This window comes from Sinohyriopsis cumingii, chromosome 12, assembly GCF_028554795.1.
Source record: "Sinohyriopsis cumingii isolate HCF-2022 chromosome 12, ASM2855479v2, whole genome shotgun sequence".
Lineage (NCBI taxonomy): Eukaryota > Metazoa > Mollusca > Bivalvia > Unionida > Unionidae > Sinohyriopsis > Sinohyriopsis cumingii.
The window spans coordinates 113,928,459-113,953,336 of record NC_142972.1 but is presented as its reverse complement, the minus strand read 5'-3'; the positions used below and the strand labels follow the sequence as shown (position 1 = coordinate 113,953,336).

General features: G+C 33.6%; 1 protein-coding gene across 1 annotated transcript in view; it reads right to left on the bottom strand.

Annotated features, from left to right (window-relative positions):
• Positions 1 to 24,197, bottom strand: part of LOC149787279 (kinesin-like protein KIF15-B) — a 117,503-nt gene extending 93,306 nt beyond the window's left edge. The window contains exons 1-9 of the mRNA XM_089977807.1: positions 24,115 to 24,197; positions 20,230 to 20,257; positions 18,396 to 18,579; positions 16,681 to 16,757; positions 14,523 to 14,560; positions 13,542 to 13,642; positions 9,533 to 9,706; positions 7,629 to 7,730; positions 4,021 to 4,128 (exon numbers count right to left, since the gene is read on the bottom strand). Coding sequence (XP_089833933.1) covers positions 4,021 to 4,128; positions 7,629 to 7,730; positions 9,533 to 9,706; positions 13,542 to 13,642; positions 14,523 to 14,560; positions 16,681 to 16,757; positions 18,396 to 18,579; positions 20,230 to 20,257; positions 24,115 to 24,121 — 819 coding nt within the window. The 5' untranslated portion in view covers positions 24,122 to 24,197. The remainder of the gene's footprint in view (positions 1 to 4,020; positions 4,129 to 7,628; positions 7,731 to 9,532; positions 9,707 to 13,541; positions 13,643 to 14,522; positions 14,561 to 16,680; positions 16,758 to 18,395; positions 18,580 to 20,229; positions 20,258 to 24,114) is intronic.
• Between the last annotated feature and the right edge of the window lie 681 nt (positions 24,198 to 24,878).

Sequence of the window (24,878 nt, the reverse complement as noted above, 5' to 3'; positions counted from 1 at the left end):
TTTGAAGTAAGGCCAAGCTGTATACTCTATAACCCATAGTACACCCATCAATCATACACCAAAATAAAGGGAATTAAAGGTTCTTTGCATTATACCTAAGATATACAAGGTCTTTTTTAAACAGCCAGTATAACCAGTGAGGAAAGCCGGGGACATTCTTTTTCTTTAAAATCCTAACCCTATGCAAAATGCGAAACTGTATAGCACCACCGAACCTTGAACATTTACATTCCCAACTACCACAAACCTTGAACATTTACATTCCCAACTACCACAAACCTTGAACATTTACATTCCCAACTACCACAAACCTTGAACATTTAGGGGGCACTCACCAGTTAATATGTACTTTTGAGAGAGTGACGTATGTAAGGTGAAGTAGTTCGCATTTAAAACATGCACAATGGAGAGAATGTTGGCATACCTCTATGCTACATTAATGTAATGTGGATGATATTTCTTTTGGATATTGTACTTTTGGAAATTTTACATGATTTAAGTACACTGCTAACTAAAATGACTGCTCCCTTGTGTTAAAAAATCAGTCTGAATTAGTCTAAAGTACACTATACATAGCAGCTATTAAAATAGGGAAAATGAATTTTGCCAGACTAGACAATACCAGCTTCTGAAAGTGCAATGAATGAATTACCAAATATATAAAATGTAAAAGAAGTTATCAGCTCTTTTTTATACAATTTACCTCTGAAGTTCAGGAAGTGAAAATGACCAAGTAGAGCTAGCACTTTTTTGAAAGGTGCACATTTGAAGTAAGGCCAAGCTGTATACTCTATAACCCATAGTACACCCATCAATCATACACCAAAATAAAGGGAATTAAAGGTTCTTTGCATTATACCTAAGATATACAAGGTCTTTTTTAAACAGCCAGTATAACCAGTGAGGAAAGCCGGGGACATTCTTTTTCTTTAAAATCCTAACCCTATGCAAAATGCGAAACTGTATAGCACCACCGAACCTTGAACATTTACATTCCCAACTACCACAAACCTTGAACATTTACATTCCCAACTACCACAAACCTTGAACATTTACATTCCCAACTACCACAAACCTTGAACATTTAGGGGGCACTCACCAGTTAATATGTACTTTTGAGAGAGTGACGTATGTAAGGTGAAGTAGTTCGCATTTAAAACATGCACAATGGAGAGAATGTTGGCATACCTCTATGCTACATTAATGTAATGTGGATGATATTTCTTTTGGATATTGTACTTTTGGAAATTTTACATGATTTAAGTACACTGCTAACTAAAATGACTGCTCCCTTGTGTTAAAAAATCAGTCTGAATTAGTCTAAAGTACATTATACATAGCAGCTATTAAAATAGGGAAAATGAATTTTGCCAGACTAGACAATACCAGCTTCTGAAAGTGCAATGAATGAATTACCAAATATATAAAATGTAAAAAAAGTTATCAGCTCTTTTTTATACAATTTACCTCTGAAAGTTCAGGAAGTGAAAATGACCAAGTAGAGCTAGCACTTTTTTGAAAGGTTCACATCTGAAGTAAGGCCAAGCTGTATACTCTATAACCCATAGTACACCCATCAATCATACATCAAAATAAAGGGAATTAAAGGTTCTTTGAATTATACCTAAGATATACAAGGTCTTTTTTAAATAGCCAGTATAACCAGTGAGAAAAGCCGGGGAAATTCTTTTTCTTTAAAATCCTAACCCTATGCGAAATACAAAACTGTACAGCGCCACCTTACATTCCCAACTACCACAAACCTTGAACATTTACATTCCCAACTACCAAAAACCTTGAACATTTACATTCCCAACTACCACAAACCTTGAACATTTACATTCCCAACTACCACAAACCTTGATTATTTACAATGCAAACTACCACAAACCTTGAACATTTACATTCTCAACTACCACAAACTTGATTATTTACAATGCCATCTACCACAAACCTTGAACATTTACATTCCCAACTACCACAAACCTTGATTATTTACAATGCAAACTACCACAAACCTTGAACATTTACATTCCCAACTACCACAAACCTTGAACATTTACAACTACCACAAACCTTGATTATTTACAATGCCAACTAACACAAACCTTGAACATTTACATTCCCAACTACCACAAACCTTGAACATTTACAATGCCATCTAACACAAACCTTGAACATTTACATTCCCAACTACCACAAACCTTGTTTATTTACAATGCCAACTAACACAAACCTTGAACATTTACATTCCCAACTACCACAAACCTTGATTATTTACAATGCCAACTAACACAAACCTTGAACATTTACATTCCCAACTACCACAAACCTTGGACATTTACATTCCCAACTACCACAAACCTTGATTATTTACAATGCCAACTAACACAAACCTTGAACATTTACATTCTCAACTACCACAAACCCTGAACATTTACATTCCCAACTAACATAAACCTTGATTATTTACATTGCCAACTACATTATTTTCAATAGGATATTCATTGCAATCTTAGTTTTTATTGCTTTTAGTTCATCCTGATGAAAATCATGCTCATGGGGACACAGAAGGCCAAGATTTGGCAGACATGGGACAAAAAGCTGAATGAAACCCATGACCCCAAGGAGAAACACTGGACCATGGGAATATATTTTGTCTAGATATTAAAAGTGAATAGTCTGTGTTTGACTATTTCATATCCAAGGAATAGTTTATGTCCATCTACAATAACCAAACCAACATGATTCAATCTATCACAGAGTATTAAGCAGTATAAAATAGTCTTTCCACTTTTCTCAAAAAGGGATATATTTTTAAGTAAATTTCCATTAATTTAGCCACCAAATATTTACAAAATAAGCAAGAAAAAATGTTATTGGCTCCAGAATTCCCATTTAATGTAACTTCAATCAAAAGAGATTTAATTTAAATAATTTTTTTACAATTAAATCTTCTTTGATTTAATAGCTTTACACAGAAACTGGCAATGTTACAGCTTCTCCTAGAAATGCAGTAAGGTAGCTGATTTTCTTCCATAAGTTTAACTAGTTTTCAGTAAGGTGTGAAAAAATATCATAAACTGATATTGTAAAACTAGAAAATGACTATAAAAGTTCGGTATTCAAAACATGCAGCAATGTAAACATTATATTCAACTGAAAAGGTTGTAAAGTACATGTACACCTTATTAATCACTAGTACAACTGCAAAATACCCAGTTCCAAACCCTATGCAGTTCAATGGCTTGTTGCTATTTCTCAACTCAATGTAAGTTTTGGATTTTTTTTCCATTTCACATGATGACGATCATATCTCCTGACATGAGACATACTCAAATTGACACGTGATGTCCAATAAACGTAATTGTGTACCTTCCAGCTTTTATTCACGAGAATCTGAATACTCCTTTTATTCTTCTGTGCTGATTATTAACACTTTCTAAGGTTTAAATATCATTTCGTCTCCAACTAGCACTGCATACTGGACACCATTTAAAAAAATTATATAATCAACTGTGTGATCATGCAGATGCTTCGCATGAAAAAATATGTGCAGTTTAAAGTGTCTGAGGTACTACTGTAAAGTTAGTCTGGTTCCCTGACTAATTCTAATATTAAACCTGGATCCAAATGAAACACAGATAAAACAATTATCCTGATTTTTTGACAACAATATTGTTCCATAGTTTTTCTATTATTCCATAAGTTCATATTTTACGGGTAATTTTTGTAAGACTTGCAGCAAAATTGTAAGGGTTGGCAGGTCTGGAAATGGTATAACAAGTGTTTTGCATTGCTGTTCTAGAATGGTGTAACAAAAGTGTTATGCAGTATGGTCTTAGAGTTGGTGTAATACAAGTGTTATGCAATGAGGATCTAGAAATGGTGTAACAGTGTTATGCAATGTGGTCCTAGAAATGGTGTAATAGAAGTGTTATGCAATGTGGTCCTAGAAATAGTGTAATACAAGTGTTATGCAATGTGGTCCTTGAAATAGTGTGACAACAGTGTGCTTACCTTCAACCTCTGCCCTGATGCATTTGTGTCTTTTTGCCTTTCACTGCCAGCCAAATCAACTAAGTTGAGTTGTGATGTCTTGACAAGTTTGACACCTTCTTTCTCTGCCTGCAGAGAAAAATTGTGTATTACATTTTCATGATGAATTCCTAAATGGACAGATGATCATAACACTAATGGGTTGAATTCACAAATAGATGACTGTATCATTGACTAACTGTATAATGACTGTCCTCAACACTTATGTTCAATAAAATAAATATGGTCCAAAATACGATCATGTGGAGATCTAAAATAAAAAAATAAACAAAAAACACAGACCTAATATACCTCTTGCATAGCATAGGAGCTGACCATTTAACTAAGTGGGTTTACCTGGCATTGTAAAAGTAAGTACTAAGTAAACTAAGTCCCAAATTTTATATTGTGTTGTTTATACCTATTATATTAGATCAAATTTCTTTCCAAATAATCAAAATGAATTGTCCATGACATGAAAGGTCTGTCAAAGTTGAGCTTAAAGACAATGCATTCGTTTATAGTCTACAGAGTTGTATGTTATTTTTATATGAATTGATCATATTCATAGTTTGTTTTCTTTTAGGTCTAAAGTAATGTCTGAATTCAATGGGAAAAATTAACAGCAAAATTAGGTTAAGAAAGACGAAGCACGTGCACAGTTCATTACGTTCCTGGGTCTATGAACAGTGGCTGTACAAATTTCATACTGCTAAAATTTTCTCATATACATTTCTGTGTACCTTTATCCATTGTAAATTCTCAATAATTAACACTTGTGTGCCTATTCATTTGAACGAAAACAGCAAACAACACACACTTTCAGAGTGCATATAACTTTTACTTCAGATTTTGTGAATATCGTAAGAAACATGTGAAAAATACTTTTATAAAGATTTTTAAGCTGAATGCATGTACAATTTCATACCCTTTCAATTTCCAGCTAATAAAGTGGACGTTATTTACTGGTCAACTGATTGCGTCTAATAACAACGCCAAGCACAGCGGCTTTCGGTTTTTGATGTTTATTAAATTGTGAGAATCTTTTATCAACCACCACATTGTCTACTGCTTGGTTGTGTACGCAGTTAAAGAGCAACGATTGTATACAGAATTAATTGAAGACAATCACAAAGACAACTTACTGGCTTTACTCATGGATCAGTAATAAGTAACATTTCCGATGTTTATTTTGGCATAACACTTCAAGAACATGGTGAAATTGTTAAATTTCAGAAGCCACACCACGATCATATTTTATTCTTATTCATACACGAACTCTTCCCCCAAATGATAACAAGCATTTTACACACTATTTCTCATCCTTTAAAAAAATATATATTTTTCTGAGTACGAGAAAAATACACATACATGTATTTACAATTTCAGAAACCATGCCACAATTGTATTTTATTTGGATTCATATACGGTCTCTTTCCCAAAATGATAATATTTTTTATACACTATTTCACGTACTTTAAAAAAATATTTTTCCGGCTACGAGAAAATACATGTACATGTATTTAAAATTTCAGGAACCACGCCATGATCATATTATATTCAAATTCATACACAATCTCTTCCCTAAAATGATGATGATAATACATTTTTATACACTATTTCATGTACTTTGAAGAAAAAAAATCATGTGCGAATGAATATATGAAATTTTTGGAGCCACGACACAAATGCGTTATATCCGAATTCTCATTATCGTGGGGTTGCACTGTAACACTAACAGCCTTATGGGGTAGTAGTTACCAAATTCCAAGGTTATACAAAATGTACAAATGATGTTTTAACCATTATCCATGCCAATTGGATTTAGGACACATAGTTAATGCCACTGATGACTGTGTGTATGTTTATTCTGTTTTTCTATATTTATCTGTGTCACAATGTTTCCCTTTTTGTTACATTCATTACAGAAGAGCCAAATTACTACAACATCAGTATTTCCCAAGTTATTTCGTACACTGACTATTACTAAGATCTAACGTAAGAGTTTCTCGAATGGACTTTATCTACTGGGTGAAAAGAATTTCTAGGAATCCAAGATAAACACGTTTCTTTTTTTTAACTGTCAAGAGTTGAAATGATCCCAAACATTCTTCAGTAATATAAACTTTTCAAATTAGCTGCTCTGGTACACATACTGGATGTCAGTTTGGCATCATTTTTATTCAGGACAAAGTAGACATCATTTAGTTGCTGGTTGGTTGTTATGAGTTATGGTATTTTTCAGCACATGATAGTCTATGCAAGGTGGCCAATATATTTTGTGGAGGATGAACATGTGAAAACTACTAAGCCCCAGGAAGCTACTAGCAATCTTTCTTACATATCCACACTGGCCGATCCCGAGACTTGAGCCCACACAGACAGAGGTGAGATGTCATTGATCTGTAAAGGTAAGCACTTTAGACCACTTGGCCACCTTAGACTACTTGAAATCTTTAAGTGAAAACCCCATGTCATAATGATCATTCAGGGGAGTGCTGACAAGATTTTTATGACAATTATCGTGGCAGCCATAATGGACGTATGACTGGCAATATTGTCATTTAGGACTTGGTGAAACCCATCATAATGGTTATCCATTCAGAGATAGGACTGTCAGCAAAATTTTCAAGACAGTCATTGTGGCATACTGAATGTATGACTGGCACCAACTAGGTAACTGAAGACAAGTCTACTGGTAAAAAAACCCAATGTTGATAAAGCCATTAATTTGGAGAGGAGTAGAGATATGTTCATGATATGACTTCCAATTCAGGAGGGGTATCAATAACAAGATTTTCAAGATGGCTGCCATAGTGACCATATTGAATATTATACTGGCACCATCTTCATTCAGGACCAACCAGACATCATACGAAGTCTTTCAGTAAAAACTGAAGGGTGATATGACCATAATTCAGGAGTAATGATAACAAGATTTTCAAGATGGCCTTGTGCCAGTGATATTGGAAGCCCTAGCAGCACCATTTTCGTGTGAGACCAACTAGACCATAGAATAAATGCCTATGTAAAGTCTGAAGGCAATTATCTCAGTAGTTTAGGAGGAATAGTGATAAAATACTTGTGCTAACGGATGGAATGCGGGTAGACATCAGTCAACAGACCATCCATTAAAAAACTACAAAGAAATTGTTTCTGAGAACAAAAACAGATGTGCACTTCTCGGGACTGAATGTCACCCTGTGACTTTGCAAATGAGTCAAGTTCAAAGGGGACCACATACAACATCTACCGCTTACCAACTTAATTCACTTTTGTCTTATAATTGTACAGATATCTTGCTGACAAGGTAATCTCCTTCCTAAGTACAAAATGTCATCTTTGACTTCGATAATCATGTCAAGGACATGAAAACTTACTAGTCTTCCCGGGAACCTTATCAAGTTATCAACATAGGTCTAGTACGATTTAGTTTCTAAAATGCTTACAAACTCAGCATGGCTGATAGTTTGATGGACAGTGACAAACATTTACATGATTGACAGCTTGATGGACAGTGAGAAACACTGACATATCTCTTTCCCTAATGTTGTGTTAAAAGTTAGATGCATTAGGACAGCAGGGCTAACCTTGGATTCTATAACAATTGTAAAGACTGCATGGCTTCGTGAACTCTCTCTGTTCATGGATGTTGATGCAACTGTACGATTAATCCAGCCTCGGTTTAGGGTCTAAAAAAGACAAAAAATAGGGCTATTAATCATCCCAAATTCCTGAAAAGGTCAGCATTATCCGACCCCGACACGTGATTTGTGTGGAACTCCTCCTACACCAGTCAAAACACAGATCTTAAACTATCTGGGTCAGCATATGTTGATGTGAACTCTTAATTTACAATTCTGAAACATTTAACATTGCTCCCAAATTACAATACTAACATGTCTGAAAATTGGTGTGCATGATTACTGACCCAAAAGTGTAAGACTGTTTATAAGTTTAATGAGACATATAATGGTCTGAATGCTGACTAAACCAAGGGAATGCTTGTGCAATAATTATCTAAATGACAGGAAAATAGTGTAAGTTGGTGTCATCATGGACACATTCTTTTCAAAACATCACTATTGAATTCAATATTAATTTACAACCTAAATTTGCTATAGTCAAAACAAACGTCTATATTGCCCAGTAGAGCCTAGCTTTGCAAAATGTCCATAATACCAAGTAGAACCTATCTTTGCAAATTTCAATGAACAATATTTATATTTTGAGGTCAAGCAAAAAATGATGTAAAAATATCACAGTACACCTCATTTAGTCTGTGGCATGTGTACTTTGTGTTTGTATATTTATCTTTGCCTATGTACATGTGTATTCTGTGTTTGTATATTTATATTTGCCTGTGTGCATGTGATTTCTATGTTGTATGTTTAACTTTGCCATGTGTGTATGTGTATTTTGTGTTTGTATATTTATCTTTGGCTGCGTATATGTGTATTTTGTGTTTGTATATTTATCTTTGCCTATGTACATGTGTACTTTGTGTTTGTATATTTATCTTTGGCTGCATATATGTGTATTTTATGTTTGTATAATCTTTGCCATGTGTGTGTATATTTTGTGTTTGTATAATCTTTGCCATGTGTGTGTGTATTTTGTGTCTGTATATTTATCTTTTTCTGTATCTATTTTGTATTTGTATATTTATATTTGCCATGTGTGCATGTGTACTTTATGTTGTATATTTTTCTTTGCCTGTGTATATGTGTATTTTGTGTTTGTATATTAATCTTTGCCACGTGTGTATGTGTATTTTGTGTTTGCATGTTTATCTCTGCCTGCGTGCGTGTGTATTCTGTGTTTGCCTGTATGTGTATTTTGTGTTCGTATATTTATCTATACCTGTATGTGTATTTTGCATTTGTATATTAATCTTTGCTTGTATCTGTATTTTGTGGTTGTATATTTATCTTTGTCTGTATCTGTATTTTGTGTTTGCACAAAAGATAGCAAAATTGATTTAGTCCTGGGATTGTAACACTGAAACTCTAGATTTCAACATTATAGCCATATATACAATTACAGGGCATGGAAAGATAAATTTATATATACTATGACAATGACCAAGGGTTAACCACATTTGGTCTTTTCCCCATGGGTTGAAACTAGAAAATTATCAAGACACTCACCCACTAACCACATATACTTTTAATGAGCATGGAACGACAGTGTTATACATTCATGAAACAGACACTGAGCCTAGGGTGCATTTCTATGCAGAAACTTTAGTCTCTGGGTAATGGCTTGGAAACTATTTAGATCCCCACCCTATAATGATACATACAATTACTGGTGAAAAGATGAATCAAGAAATGTAACTAACATTAGCCCATGTGTCTATTCTTACTTCTTGCACTTGACCCATGGGATTTTGGAGATGGGTGGGTCAAGGTGAAGAAGTGTGAGGTTATAATTACCAAATACTACAATGAAATAACAGGAGATAAGAAAGAAAATCCAAACCTTACAGTACCTGATAGGCCTCACTTGGGTCTCGTATAACCACTTCTTGCAGTCCCTCCACAAATGCCCCTGCTTTCATACTCTCCCTCAAATGAAGCCCCACACCTGGCTCCAGCAAATCAAACACCTGTTCATTATAAATCTCCAGGAATGTACACTTCAAAAGAAACTCCTTCCCAGGATTCTGAAACATAACACAGCAAGATAACCAGAATTAGTAAGGTCATAGGGCATCTACATGCAGAGACAATGGGTCAGTGTAGTCATGTGGTAAACTGCATCTCTCGAGTCTTATTGAATAGTACAAACTGTTCAAGGCATATTGTTAATTTCATTACTTTCATTTCAGGAGAAATGCTCTCTGAATGGTAATTTTAATGACAGTGAAGTAAAAAAGATCACAAAATTATGCATGTACAAGGAGTAAATTGGTAGCAAAAATCAATTCTACATATGCAGTGCTTTGTGGGATTGAAATGGGAGAGTTGATTCAGCCAGGTCAGTAACTGATAACTGACCTTTTGCAAAAATTTAACATGCAAAGCCTTACATCTGATTTTAGGATTTTTAAAAAATATTTGTCAGTAGGTGCTGAGAAAAAATTCCAACTTAAAATATCAACATCTTTGTGCTGGAAAACTCGTGAGTGTAATTAAAACTTATGTCACTCACATCCCAAGTATAATCAATGATTATTTAGCTCAGCTCTGTGATAAGATAAAAATTAATCCTTTCTTTGCCCGGTCACAGTAGGCAGGTAAGTAGGTGACGCTGGTGGGTTTTTGAGTAGGAAGTTGGGTGGTTGAGTAGGTAAGTAGGTATTTGGTTTAACAATGTCAGCACAATACTGTATTTATAATGCCAATTAAAAGTTGAAATTTTCAAATGATTAAATGTTTCAACGTAAAGATAACAGACTCACAGTTATAAAATGGGCCAGGATCATTTTAGTCTAAGACTCTTCTATAACATTTGACTAAGACACATGACCATGTACCAAAACTTAGGATGTGCCACAAGAAACAAGCATAACTATTGAATTTTATATACATTTTCATGTAACTCATGTTAACTTTACTGTGCTTAACTTCAAATGTTGGTATGAACAAAACATTTTGGACAAGGGTTGTTTTAAACTAATATTTTGTTTTAAACTAATATTTTGGTGAAATTACCTCTCTAGTCAAAATATGGTAAAGTTGGCAAAAATAGCAATATTTTGGTGAAATTAACCCTCTACTCAGAAAAGGGCAAAATCTGCAAAAATAGCAGGAATTAAGTGTAGAAGGTTCAAAATAGTAACTTGAAACTGTTTTTGCATATTTTCATGTCATATGATTAAAATAATAATGAAATACTATTAGGAGTTTATAAATATAGTAGCACTTTTCTTCTATCGCTTCATTATGGTGTTGTATAACATAAAATGGCAACCCCAAAAATAGGTCAGTTTTTTCATAGGCTTATATGATGAAATATTTAATTCAGTGATGATTTTTATTAGTAATGGACCTGATCATTTTTATTAGTAACAGACCTGATTATTTTTATTAGCAATAGACCTACATATTTTTATAGTAATAGACCTGAATATTTTTATTAGTAATAGACCTGAATATTTTTATTAGTAATATACCTGAATATTTTTATTAGTAATGGACCTGATTATTTTTATTAGTAATAGACCTGAATATTTTTATTAGTAACAGACCTGATTATTTTTATTAGTAATAAACCTGAATATTTTTATTAGTAATAAACCTGAATATTTTTATTAGTAATGGACCTGAATATTTTTATTAGTAATAGACCTGATTATTTTTTTAATTAGTAATAGATCAGATTATTTTTTTAATTAGTAACAGACCTGATCATTTTTATTAGTAATAGACCTGAATATTTTTATTAGTAATAGACCTGATTATTTTGATTAGTAATAGACCTGAATATTTTTATTAGTAATAGACCTGATTATTTTTATTAGTAATAGACCTGAATATTTTTATTTGTAATAGACCTGAATATTTTTATTAATAATAGACCTGACTATTTTTATTATTAACAGACCTGACTATTTTTATTAGTAATAGGCCTGATCATTTTTATTAGTAATAGACCTGAATATTTTTTATTAGTAATAGACCTGATCATTTTTATTAGATATGAACCTAATTATTTTTATTAGTAATAGACCTGAATACATCCACCAAGTCATAATTTGCTTCAGACTGGGATACACAAATTCAACTGTTCACAAGTTTTTCATGTGTTAATTTCTTCAGGAATTCCACAGAAAGCAGTGATGTCATTTCTGGTATAAATCGGTACCAAAATTTATTACCGAGCATAAGGCTTTTTATTTTTAAATGTCTACCTTCCTCTTTGAAGGAAATATTTATCAAAAGTCTAAACGTTGATTAATTGTGCATTGTATTGTAACAAAAGCGTGTCGGTGAATGTCTTGAAATCAATATAAGGCCATGTGAACTTTGCTTTTGGGGCTTGTTTAGTTGATATGACACACTTGAAGGTGATTATTTCATCCAAATCACCCACCTACACCAGTGTGGATCCTGTAAATGTTTGGATTCTACATGTGTATTGTTGAAAATCTTACAAGAGAGCAGGTAGCTTTGCCATTTTGATATCAAATGCTAGGTCCATACTTCCTCATAAAAAATATTTTACTAGCTATTTTGTTAGTTGACAATACATATTGGTAATGATAAATACACAAATTTTGTTTTGAATTATCTAAATTCAACAAAGAGCCAGAGATTCAATTGTTAAGATCACCTTCAAGTAATGTGGTCTAGTTTTAAAAAAATTAAATGACTCTTTTGACTACTTTACTTCTAAAGAACCAAATCATGCTTTTCTTATCATTCAGTTTCACACTTTTTGAATTGTAAGGGGAATATAGATTTTATGTGTTCTAGTTTGTTGACTTGCATCTGCTTGGTAAATATGCTGCAAAAGGTTGAACAATGCAAAACTTGAATCTGACTAATGATATGATAGGATCATAGGGCACCATTATTCTAATTTCACCTGTAAGTAACTATCAAAATTATTACAATGTAGCCTCAATTTATATTATGCTATAAACTGATAAATTTGTTTCATATTAAGGACTTGTTAGTAAAAAAATAAAAAAAATATGCCAAGAATACATCTACAATGTAGCCTCAATTTATATTATGCTATATGAATAAACTGATAAATTTGTTTCATATTAAGGACTTGTTAGTTAAAAAAAAAAACAACTACTGCAGTATGCAATTTATCTACAAAACAAGAACAAAATTATCTAACTAATTTTGGTTTACAGTATAAACAGACCTTGATAGGATTAATTTTTTTCCTCTGCTATAAAGGGACATATGAAAATAAACTGCAACAAAAGTTGTAAGTGATGTGTGATAGAAGTTAGAAACCATAAAACTATGTGTTGAGAATTCCCCACAACACACTTCAAGATAAAAATTTCCAGTTCTAATGACTGTCCCCAATTTCTTGCAGGTGGAATCATCCTGAAGTATTGAGCAAGATCTGAGAATAAAATTACTAGCAAAGGTGACTATGCTTAACACTGTGTTCCCACTATGAACTACCAATTAAGCAAAGATGTAATTCAATAAATTTTCTTAAACTTTACAAATCAAAATGAGAAATGGGGAAGAAAACCCCTTGTTATTTTTCTCTAACAGTTTATTGTCCCTAACTTTATCCATAAAAAAGTTATGTTTAATGTAGATTTTAGAACTTTCGAAAAAGTGAACATTAAATTTTTAACATAATGGATGACAATGCAGTTGTCATAGAAACTGGCAGATATATTTAATAGAAGCAAACCTTTAGTATCTTACTCCATCTTGTTCCCTACATATTACATCTAAACGACACTGAAAACTTTGTGGAATCATTCCACTCCAGTGTCTTACCCCATTTTGTTCCCGATTAATTGCATTAAATAAATGCTCAAAACTGTGTGGAATCATTCCACTCCAGTGTCTTACCCCATTTTGTTCCCTATTAACTGCATTAAATAAACACTCAAAACTGCGTGGAATTATTCCACGCATTTCATGCTGGAAACTGTCTTCGCCCTCTGCTGGGCCTGAAAAATATAAGAGAAAATTATGAAAGAGCTACAATGTCTAACATTAATTTCTTGGAAAAGCACACAAAAAACAACGTATCTTTAAAAATATTTATTACACCCAGCTTAATTAGGCCCCACAAAAATAAGTGTGTTTCTGGTCAGATTTGACCTTCCATGTTTAAATTTTACCAAGCCAAGCACACCCCACCCCAAAGGTAAAAGAATTTTTTTTTGAATTTCCCAAAATGATTTGTGTGAGCTGGTTTGTGTGGCATGATTCCCCAGTGCTAGACATCACTATAAACTGCCTCACTAGAGACATCGAAACAATACGACTGAAAAATTGTTTAAGCTACATTAAAAATCCAAATCACACACACACACACACAAACTGTAACATACTGCAATGGAAAACAATCTTCTACTAGAAAGTATGCACTTTCAAAGTCAGCAATAATCTCAGTAGACCATACTTTTTATAAAAGAGAAACACTGGATATCTCTCAATCAGCACTTGCCCAATGGGAGAAAGATTGAAAAACTCATTACACTGCCAAACATTTTCACTTGCCATTTGGAGTTGGGCAATTGAATTTTAACCCCTGAATATACTATGAATTCACTTCTATCTTCTATTTTGGGGGATTTGATAGTTGATAAACAGCTCAAATTTAAAGCCGTAGACAGACTGTAAAATGTCTATTGAAAAATGCAAAGGAATATTAAAAAAATTTCAGTCACAACATTTCTTATTAGTTGCTCTCCCTCCTCCAACCCCCATTAGAAAATGTACCTGCAAAAAGATATAAATCAAAACCATTTCATAGGTGTTGTATCAAGAACCAGAAACTCTTTATCACTTCAATCTAGACTGTCACTTATAATTCAAACTTACCCAGCATTGTATAGGTCTTCCCTGAACCAGTCTGTCCACTGAAAACAAAAAACACATTAAGGGTCATTATGAAATGTCCGAGTATTTAACATTCTTAAAATCTTGTCTACACAACTGGCATATTGGCACAAACCAATAACATGAAATACATTTATGGGTTAGGATGAATTGTGTCAACTAGACTTAAATATGTCACAAAATAAGGACCATTGTAAAAGTAAAGAAACATAGGAAAAGATATCTTGATTTTAACCAACTGATCAAAAATATACAAGCTGACTTTCTACTTGGGACTAAGAGGAACAAAAAGAAATATATTCTGAAACCTATTTAGTATTAGTGCATGATAGTAAAAGTGAAACTGAAATTTTTAAAAAAGCATATTTTGATTAGAGAAATCATGTGATGCTTACACTTTCCATGAAATGTCATGAATATTATTATTACTATAATTAAAAAAAATTCAGGATGAATATCATAGTTCTCAATAGATGCAAACCCTTGGGTGTCGAAGCTTGGAATTTAAACTTGACTCATTTCTGATGAATGGTAATTCAACCATGCATAGAAGCATCAGTCTTTGTTATTGTTTTTGTTTATGTTTTTGTTGTAGGGTTTAATGTCATTTTTCAGCACACGATAGGCTATATAAGGCGGCCAGTATTAATGGTGGAGGAAGAACCCGGGAAATTCCCGGAAAGAACCACCGACCCTCTAGAAGCAACTGGCAAGCTTTCTCACATACCCACATTGGCCAAATCCGAGACTTGAACCCACATAGACATAGGCGAGATGGCAGTGATCCGTAACGGAGAGCGCTTTAGACCACTCGGGGGCCCAGCATCAGTCTTAATTACTTACTTACACTTAATTTGTCTTGGCATAATTTCCTACATACGAGATCACTATTCATAACAAACTGACTGTATGCAACAGCAACTGACATTTAATACATACTGCTATATACACATTGTTGGTAAAAAATATCACACCTATGCAAATCAAATATGAACTGGGAAGAGCTAACAGGAATGGTTACTGTCAGAACTCATTTATAATTGTACCTTTTTTAACAACATACATTTTTACAAATACATGTTAACGTGAGAGAAAAAAACAAACAGTAAGAAAGTCAATTTTACCATTTGATGAAAATGATTTTATAAACTTTATAGAAGGGGCACTCAAAGGACCTTGAAAATAAGTCATTTATATGAAAGTGGATTTCACGTGTGTGTGTGTGTGTGTGTGTGTGTATAATATACTTATCTGGACTGATCTAATCCCATAACCTGACATCCCAGACAAGTCATTTTCGAAGTCAATTAAGTAAACTATCACAAGATGTTAGTCTGGGACAAGTGCATATGGAATGCTTGAATCTACTTCATCCCATTTATTCATCTAAATCCTGTGAAATAGCACACATACCATATGTTGTCACTCATTAGTGTCACAGGCATAAGTTCAAATAGCACATAAGTGTATATTGGGCCAAAATATAGAATTATTGGCCAATCGCAACACTTGAAAGAAAAAAGACTGGCACGGTTAATCAGCAATGGTTTAAATGACTTTGCTCTACTATGTGTATTCAATCCAAGTACTCACGAGTAGATCATCTCACTGGGTGAATCAATCCAGTAAGTAATACAATTTAAAAAAGCATAAGTACATGTACTAATTTTACTTTTGGTTTCCTTTGTGAACTGATTAAAGAAGTAATCATTCTTCAATTTTTTTTAATACAGAATCAACTTCTATGTGTAATACTGTGTTTGAAGTGAAACAGATAAGATAAGGAACTGTCTGTATTTATACTTAAACAAAAAAAATGTATGCATTATCACTTTAAAAGTATTTATATTTAATAACAAAATGTATGTATGATCACTTTAAAAGTATTTATATTTAATAACAAAATGTATGTATGATCACTTTAAAAGTATTTATATTTAAACAACAAAATGTATCTTATGATCACTTTAAAAACTTTTTGTTTAAAAAAAAAAAATCCACATCCTATTTAAGGTAACCTATGATCTAAAAGTCAATTACCACAAAGACGTCATGCTGATGTGTTAAGTTTTCCCCAGAGTAAATTATGCAGGATGAAAAAAGAAATTTGCTTTCAAAATTCAAACTACAAAATTCTTACTATGCAAAAATAGTTCCATTATATCCAGCTACACAGGATTCAATGATTGATCTGGCAGCGATGGAGAAGACGTGTTCCTGAAACAAGAAAACATTGGTGGTTTAAAGAAATGTATGTGTGTGTGATTTAAATTTTTAACTCACCATTTACAATTTTGGTAATTTCGATATGATATCTGCAGTTATGCAGCTTATAGTGATATCTAGCACTGGGGTATCATGCTGCAGACATGTAGCATCATATCCCACACAGTCACATTACCCTGACACCAGGCCTACCAGTCCTAGCACTAACCTCTTAACACTGAGCACCAAGCGAGGCAGGTTGTTGTTGTTGTGGTGTTTAATGCCATTTTTCAGCACATGGTAGGCTATACATGGTGGCAAGTATTAGTGGTGGAGGAAGAACCCAGGAAAATCCCAGAAAGAACCACTGACCCACGAGAAGCTACTGGCAAGCTTTCTCACATACCAATATTGGCCGAATCCAAGAGGAAAACTTGTTGCAATGCGCATTCATTCATAGTATGACTCCAAATTTCAATTTTAAGAAGACATTTTCTTTCTTCTCCTGCGCTGCTTCAATCCGATGAATTTCATGTACATTTTCCACAGATGATTTCAGTCCATAACCGCGAAATTTCATAGAATTGACAAAAATACCAAAATCTATTCCTTCCAGATCAAATGGATAACTTGTTGCAATGTGCATTCATTCACAGTATGACTCCAATTTTCAATTTTAAGAAGACAAAAACACCATTTTCGTTCGAAACTTATTTCTAGCACGCGACAAGTTCAAATTTATCTGGGCAGAGTTATGTGCACATTAATAATGTAGAAAAGTAAACTGAGAATTCTGCAACGTACATCCTTGATATTTGAATATTTAAACTTCATAGTTGTATGGTTATATTTTTACACATACAATGATTTGAGCAGCTGATAATAGAATATGCAGAGAAGCTGAAAATATACACACATTAACATATAGAAACACTTTTCCAAAAATATGAATGTATGTTTCTTATAACATACTGTACAAGTAATTCTCAATATTCAGCATAAGACAAGAAAATATTAAACATCATGTTTCCACCAATAATGAGGAAACTGCAGATATGGGCTCATGACTGTCCACAAGAACTAACTCTCAAGATTTCGGGCTGAAGGGTCAGTTGACTCTTCAATTTGAAATCTATTGAGAACCCTATGTATGTGTGTGTATATATATATATATATATATATATATATATATATATATATATATATATATATATATATATCAGGGCTTTACTTATCGGCTGGGGCCACAAGCTAGATGATTTACCTGGCTACTTTTACTTTACACCAGGCTACTTAAAAAAACAAAAACAAAAAAACAGTAACCCTGTTTGAGTAGGCCTCTCTAACCCCTAACCTACTTTGGAAACTCACCCTCCAACCAATCTAGTATAATTTAAAGGTAATATAGTTTCTTGCTTCATTCTCACTGCTCCCTGTTCAGTTCTCACTTTTACCTATCCTGTCCAAAAAGAGAAGATTCAGGTCTAGCTTGACACATGAGAGACACGAGGCAATGCAATGTGTTTCATAGTGACATAATTATACAAGAAAGTAAAGACACCATGGTGTTTAAGTCTATATGGAAACATTGAATCCTGATAAATTTTGCAAATATTGGTCATAAAATTGTTACTTTTAGGACTGACTTACCTGAGTGGATTTGATGTCAGCTACATAATCGAATGTGAATTTCTTTGCTTCAGGTTTGCTTGCATTGCTCTTCAATATTATTTCTTTGTTATATTGATCTACATGAGCCACTTGACTGAAGGTTATGTCTGATTCTGCAGATGATGGGCGGACTCGTACAAACACTTTAATGTCATCTCCATCTCTGAAATACAAAATCAGTGTCGACTAACATTTCATATATAATGAGTATCCATCAATTTAACACAAGCAAATTTGTTCAGTTTTGTTTTTATTAACTCCAATCAACGGCACTATAAAAACCAGAAGATTTCAAAATCATTTTTGTTATCAATGTACATTTTATGTGTTTTAAGAGGACCGAAAAGAAACCAAGTGGATTTTTACCATTATATATATTCTCACCAAACTTCTCACTCCTATGTGCATTTTAAACTTTTCTGCCCAAGTTAGGGGCTAGGACCCAAGTGACATGTGTTGTCTTTGTACACTGGCATGGACCCCAAGTGATGTGTTGTCTTTGTACACTGACATGTGTTGTCTTTGTATACTAGCATGGAGATGTCTGAACAACATGTGAAAAAATTTTATTTACTAAAATATCTTTGTACAATATATGAATGTCAGTGGTTCTTATGATATAACAATTTGTAATTAAGTCAGTTCATGTGTGCACATGTGTGATGTATATCACTGTAGTTAAAGATGCCAAAAGGGTATCCAGGTACTCCAGTAGCTGCCCGTTAATAACACAGGTAATAAAATGAGCCGTAAGGTACCCGTTTACAGAATACAAGTTTTTGGCTTGTGCTTATAAAGGCAGCACTCACTTTGTTTTAAAGTCGACAATCTTCTTTATTGAGCTGCAAATATTAGTATTTTATCAATTCTAAGCAGAGACCTGCCTCTTCAAGTAACTAACTGACATTAGTGTGTTTTCCCACATATCAAATTTTGTATTGAGCCATGAGTGCAGTACAGCGGCAAGTAACAGAGGGTGGTTATTTCATCTCACCACACCAGTGACATGTGTTCAGTTGCAAATATGAATAGATTTCACAAATTATATGATCAAAGTGTTACTTACAAAGCTTAAGTTCTGTCTCTAAATAAGCATCTGCATATGACAGGGAGGCCAACAAAAGGGAGTCAGACAATATTTATGATGACCAAACCATGATAATTTACTAGACAACGATGGAGGATTTCAGAACTATCAGAAAATGAGGATGAATTTTTGGACATCGTACTAGATGACATTAGGTGGTGATATTTATAGGTTACTGTGAATAAAACAAAAATGTTGACTGAAACTCCATGCAAAAAGCAGTCTTGCATACACTTTCCATGCAAAAAGCACTGTCTTGCATACACTTTCCATGCAAAAAGCACTGTCTTGCATACACTTTCCATGCAAAATGCACGGTCTTGCATACACTTTCCAAGCAAAAAGTACTGTCTTGGATACACTTTCTAAGCAAAAAGCACTGTCTTGGATACACTTTCCAAGCAAAAAGTACTGTCTTGGATACACTTTCCAAGCAAAAAGTACTGTCTTGGATACACTTTCCAAGCAAAAAGCACTGTCTTGGATACACTTTCTATGCAAAAAGTAGTCTTGCATACACTTTCCATGCAAAAATTGGGTAACAAAAAGTACTCTTGCATACACTGTCCATGCAAAATGTAATCTTGCATGCAAGTTTCAAGCTAGTCAAAAATATGATCACTTCTACATGAATAAATGCTTCAAAAATATTTAGATTCTGCATTAACTTGTGAACTTAATTTTTGTTAACATAATGTGTTACAGGAAGAGTGTAACAACACTTACTTGCATAATTCAGTTCCACTGCTGGCAGCTGAAATACAAATAACAATACAGTTAGCTAACAAAACATTAGAAGGGAAGTCTATGTTGTTGTTTTTCTAGGGTTTAACGCCATTTTTCAGCACAAGATAGGCTATACATGGTGGCCAGTATAACTGATGGAGGAAGAACCCTGGAAAACCCAGGGAAGAACCACCGACACATGAGAAGCTACTGGCAGGCTTTCCCACGTACCCAGAGGTGAGATGGCAGTGATCCAGAACGGTGAGTGGTTTAGACCACTCGGGGCCCCAGAAGTCTATGTCAGGGCTGAGCAAAATTTTTTTTAACCACTAGTCCAGGACAAGTGGTTTCAGAAAATTCACTAGTCCCACCTTTCTCTTCACTAGTCCCACATTACTTTTAACGGCTCCCAAAATGGTAATCACTTGCCGAGATTTGATGAGATGTATGTACTTAATCCATAGAAAAAAACAAATGAAATAATATACAACATAATTATTTCTTAAAAGAATTTAATTTTTCAAAAACATTGGTTGTTATACATTTGGCTTCTTCAGGTTCATGTATATATGTTTTAGCTGATGGATTTGAAAATATGTACATGTCTACCACATGCACCAGCACTAAGCCAGCAGTTGACAGCTGTGTCTGGGTTAAAGTCCTCAAACTCTGGTCCATTTGCAGAAATGTTCATTAGCATTTGTAAACTCTCTTGGTTTAAGGAATTCCTTAAAGAAGTATTGATTAAGTTCATTGAACTAAATCCTCATTCACACTCAGCAGTGGATGGGCTTATTACAAACATGATTTCTAATAGTTTGCATAATTGACTGAGGCTAGGTGGAGTATTTACTAAGAGTGTGCCAGTTTTGGATATTGTCTGCAGCAAATGCAAAACATCTTGCCTTCTGAGTCAATATATTCAAGCCAGGGATGACAATCAACCCAATGTGGCTGAAAATTTCTGTTTCTTAGTAGTGTCATATTTTACATTTTTTCCATCACGGATTGTTGCTTATGTCTCTTTGGAGAAATAGCTACCGCACACTGAGTGTCCGTCTTACGTTTTATCCCTCCATTTTCAAACAAATTTACCTTCTCTGAATCGCCGTTATTACCTTCCTTGTGAAAATAATTTAGCAAACTCATTTTATCCACAGAGTAACTATCAGCTTGCTTGACAACTACTTTTAAAGTGATTCTAACATCAATTTTCTCTTTTAAATAAGAAATGAAACAGCTCATTAATTAGCGTCATTGTTTTGCTTCAAACACAATATCGCACGTGGAAGTTAATCATCTATATAATCAATTATAAATTAAAGAATCATTACTGTCATTTAATCAGTTAATAAAGGAAACCAACATTGATGTCGGTAAAGTACCTTTCATTAATTTAATTACACTGACTTGCTGGATTAAAATCATAGAGAGCCGCTCGTTATGATCTAGACTGAGTAAACTCATTGCAACAAAACCGCTTACAACACTGCTACTTGATCGTACTGGCTTTCTTTTGTTTGACGTGTTTTGATTTGCCGATAGTTTGGTCGCTTAGCCCAATATGCAGTCAAGCTGTAACAGGATGTAAATGTATACACGAAGAGGGGTAGAATCAAGTATCCAGTACGCCTGGAGGGTATGATTGGCCAAATAAAGATAGATATAGTGACTAAAGCACGAAAATAAGGACTAGCCCAACCTTTTTTAAAAGCACTTGTCCCGGACTAGTGACTTGGAAAATTTTACTTGCCCAACTTCAAAAATGACTAGTCTGGGACGTCAGGCTATGGGATTTGCTCAGCCCTGTATGTACTTCACTTATTGCTTATTGTTTGTGGTAAAACAATAACTCCTGTTTACTGAAAACAGATATAGATTGCCAAATGACATGACATACCAAAAATTCTAGGTAGTAAATTTGTACAGATGACATAAAACTAGTTGTGGATATGCTGGATGGTCTGACCAATTTAAGTGGGAGAGGGGTAAATTGCAAATTCATTGGCACAAAAATGAGGGTTTTCAAATACAACTTTTTATATTATACAGAAACACAGTTTACTATTGTACATACTGGTCATCTGAATGTGAGCTCACTAGCTTGAGCTTGGAAACAGTAACAAATCCTGTTTTTCTAATGTATGTCACTACACAACTAGGCATTTCCCCTATTTACAAGAACTGAATAAAGCCATCTTGATGCTCTCACACTGTACTATAATTTGTCAATAACATCAGGATTAGCTACCGTTTATGATGCAATATTCCCAGAAAATGATTCCTAAAAGAAGAGGAGACAATGATTATGCAATATTCTCAGAAAGTGATACAGTATCCAAAAAAACTGAAGCAATATCCAGGTCTAGAAGATGATACAATATAATTGAGAATCTGACAAAATGTTTATTGTATTTTGCAAAAGCTTAAAGTAGCCTAGTGACATAAAATATGAAACTATAAATCTTCTGTGTGTATATTTTGTAACTTCATTATTATATATTCTATTTTATATTAACTGTGTATGCCAATGATTGCATGAAAAAGAACCTATAGGTGGACCTCACTGTTTTTCACTGACCCTAGCACTCACCCACCCCAACCCCAGCGTAAAAAATATTTTCAACAAAAACTTTACCCAGATAGATTTGTGCATCTAAATGAGCTGATTTAGCCCAGTACTTGAAGTGCCGAGTACACTGTATATACTAATCACTATAATATATAATGTTTAAAAAAACAAAACAATTACCTACTGTAATTTTAAAATCAGTGCAATAGGAAATACAATTTTTGTGTGTGGGGGGGGCTCATATAAAAATACACAATGTTAAGTAATTGCCTACATGGTTAAACCACCTGTTATGAGGATACAATTTTTACATATTGCGCATCAGTTCAAGTTATAGTATTCTCACACCATCCTGTCTTGTTTGTAATCCCTATCAATTTTAAATAGGAAAGCATCAAGGATACAAAAATGTATGGTGTCATTAGGTGCTGGGTCTGGGATTTACCTTGGCAACATTGCCATTATCACTAAAATCAATAAATGAAATGAAGCTTCTTGCTTTTAAAAAAAATACTTGATGCTCTCCGTTTTTAAAATCGGTAGTGGGGTACAAACAAACGTGATGGTGTGCTACTGCTATAATGTAGAGATTCAGGTACAGCTTAACACTAAACTTGGTTCAAATGAGATTATTTATTTAACAATCCCCTGTAGGTAGTTTTCAAATAAAATCGGATTTTGAGTTTGTGATGGATGACCAGGTAGTAATGCAACATTACACATGAAGACATAAAATCTATCTGAACAAAGGGCCACATTTTGGGGTATATAACTCTATTGTACAGTTCAATGAGATATTGAAGAAAAAAAAATCTGAGCTCATATTCAGTTTCCTCACAAATGTGTAGCATAGTAAATTTCAACTTGATATCTCTATCATAAAAACGTTACAAACATTTGAAAACCCTGCGTTGCAAGCAAATCAATTTAAAAGTGGGGGAAAAAATGCTACTGGCGTCGGACTAGTGACGGCCAAGGACCAGTACCCCTCCCAACTTCAATCGGCCAAAATGTCATAATTTGATTTCTTTTTTTACTGAAACTTTACATGGCACCGACATTTACATGGAAAGGTGGGAAAAAAATTCACGGAAATCGGAGATGACCTCCCGGGGAACACTGGACGATGGATGACCCTATAGTGAGCTTCAGATGTGAACATTCATGACAGAACGGTTTCTCGTTGGCAGCCTTCTTAACCGTTACTTTATACTCATCCCTTGTCTTTGACTATATAAAATCCTATATATACAAAATGGCACGCAGATCTGTTTCTAAATATGCATATAAACAGTTAAAGTATTGCGACGTACCCAACATTTCAATGGCAGTTTTAAGTTCGTATTTGCCGCCTATGCTTTGGTAATACAAGGTTCTAGTCCATAATGGGTTTTTGAAGAACAGATGTAATACAGTCCACGAGCTTCAACAGACTGGTTGAGGATTTAATGTAGCCTGGTTCTCGAACCAACTAGAACGTTAATTTAGTAAAAAGTACGAGACCGGGTCATGCTTTTTTTCTTGTTTTTTAATAGCTCAAAACCAGTTCGCCCAGGTACAATTCGGACCAAACGCCACTTTCGATCGGGACATGTGCAAATGCTGTTGTTATAATCATGTATCCAATTATTGTGGTTACTGAATGGTAAAAACGTAACACAGTTGTCAGTATTTTCCTACTGTATATAAGGCATGCTTTCATAAATACAAATAATAAAGTAATAGACAAAACACAAAGTTTAATATTGAATAACAAAGTGCCAATGATAAAAGAGACAGTACGGCTGATTATGTATGATTATGTATAAGATATATATATATATATATATATATATATATATATATATATATATATATATATATATATATATATATATATATATATATATATATATACATACATATATATATATATATATATATATATATATATATATATATACATACATATATATATATATATATATATATATATATATATATATATATATATATATATATATATATATATATATATATATATATATACATGAAATGGCTTGACCATCCAAATGTTGGTTGATACTAGATCAAACAT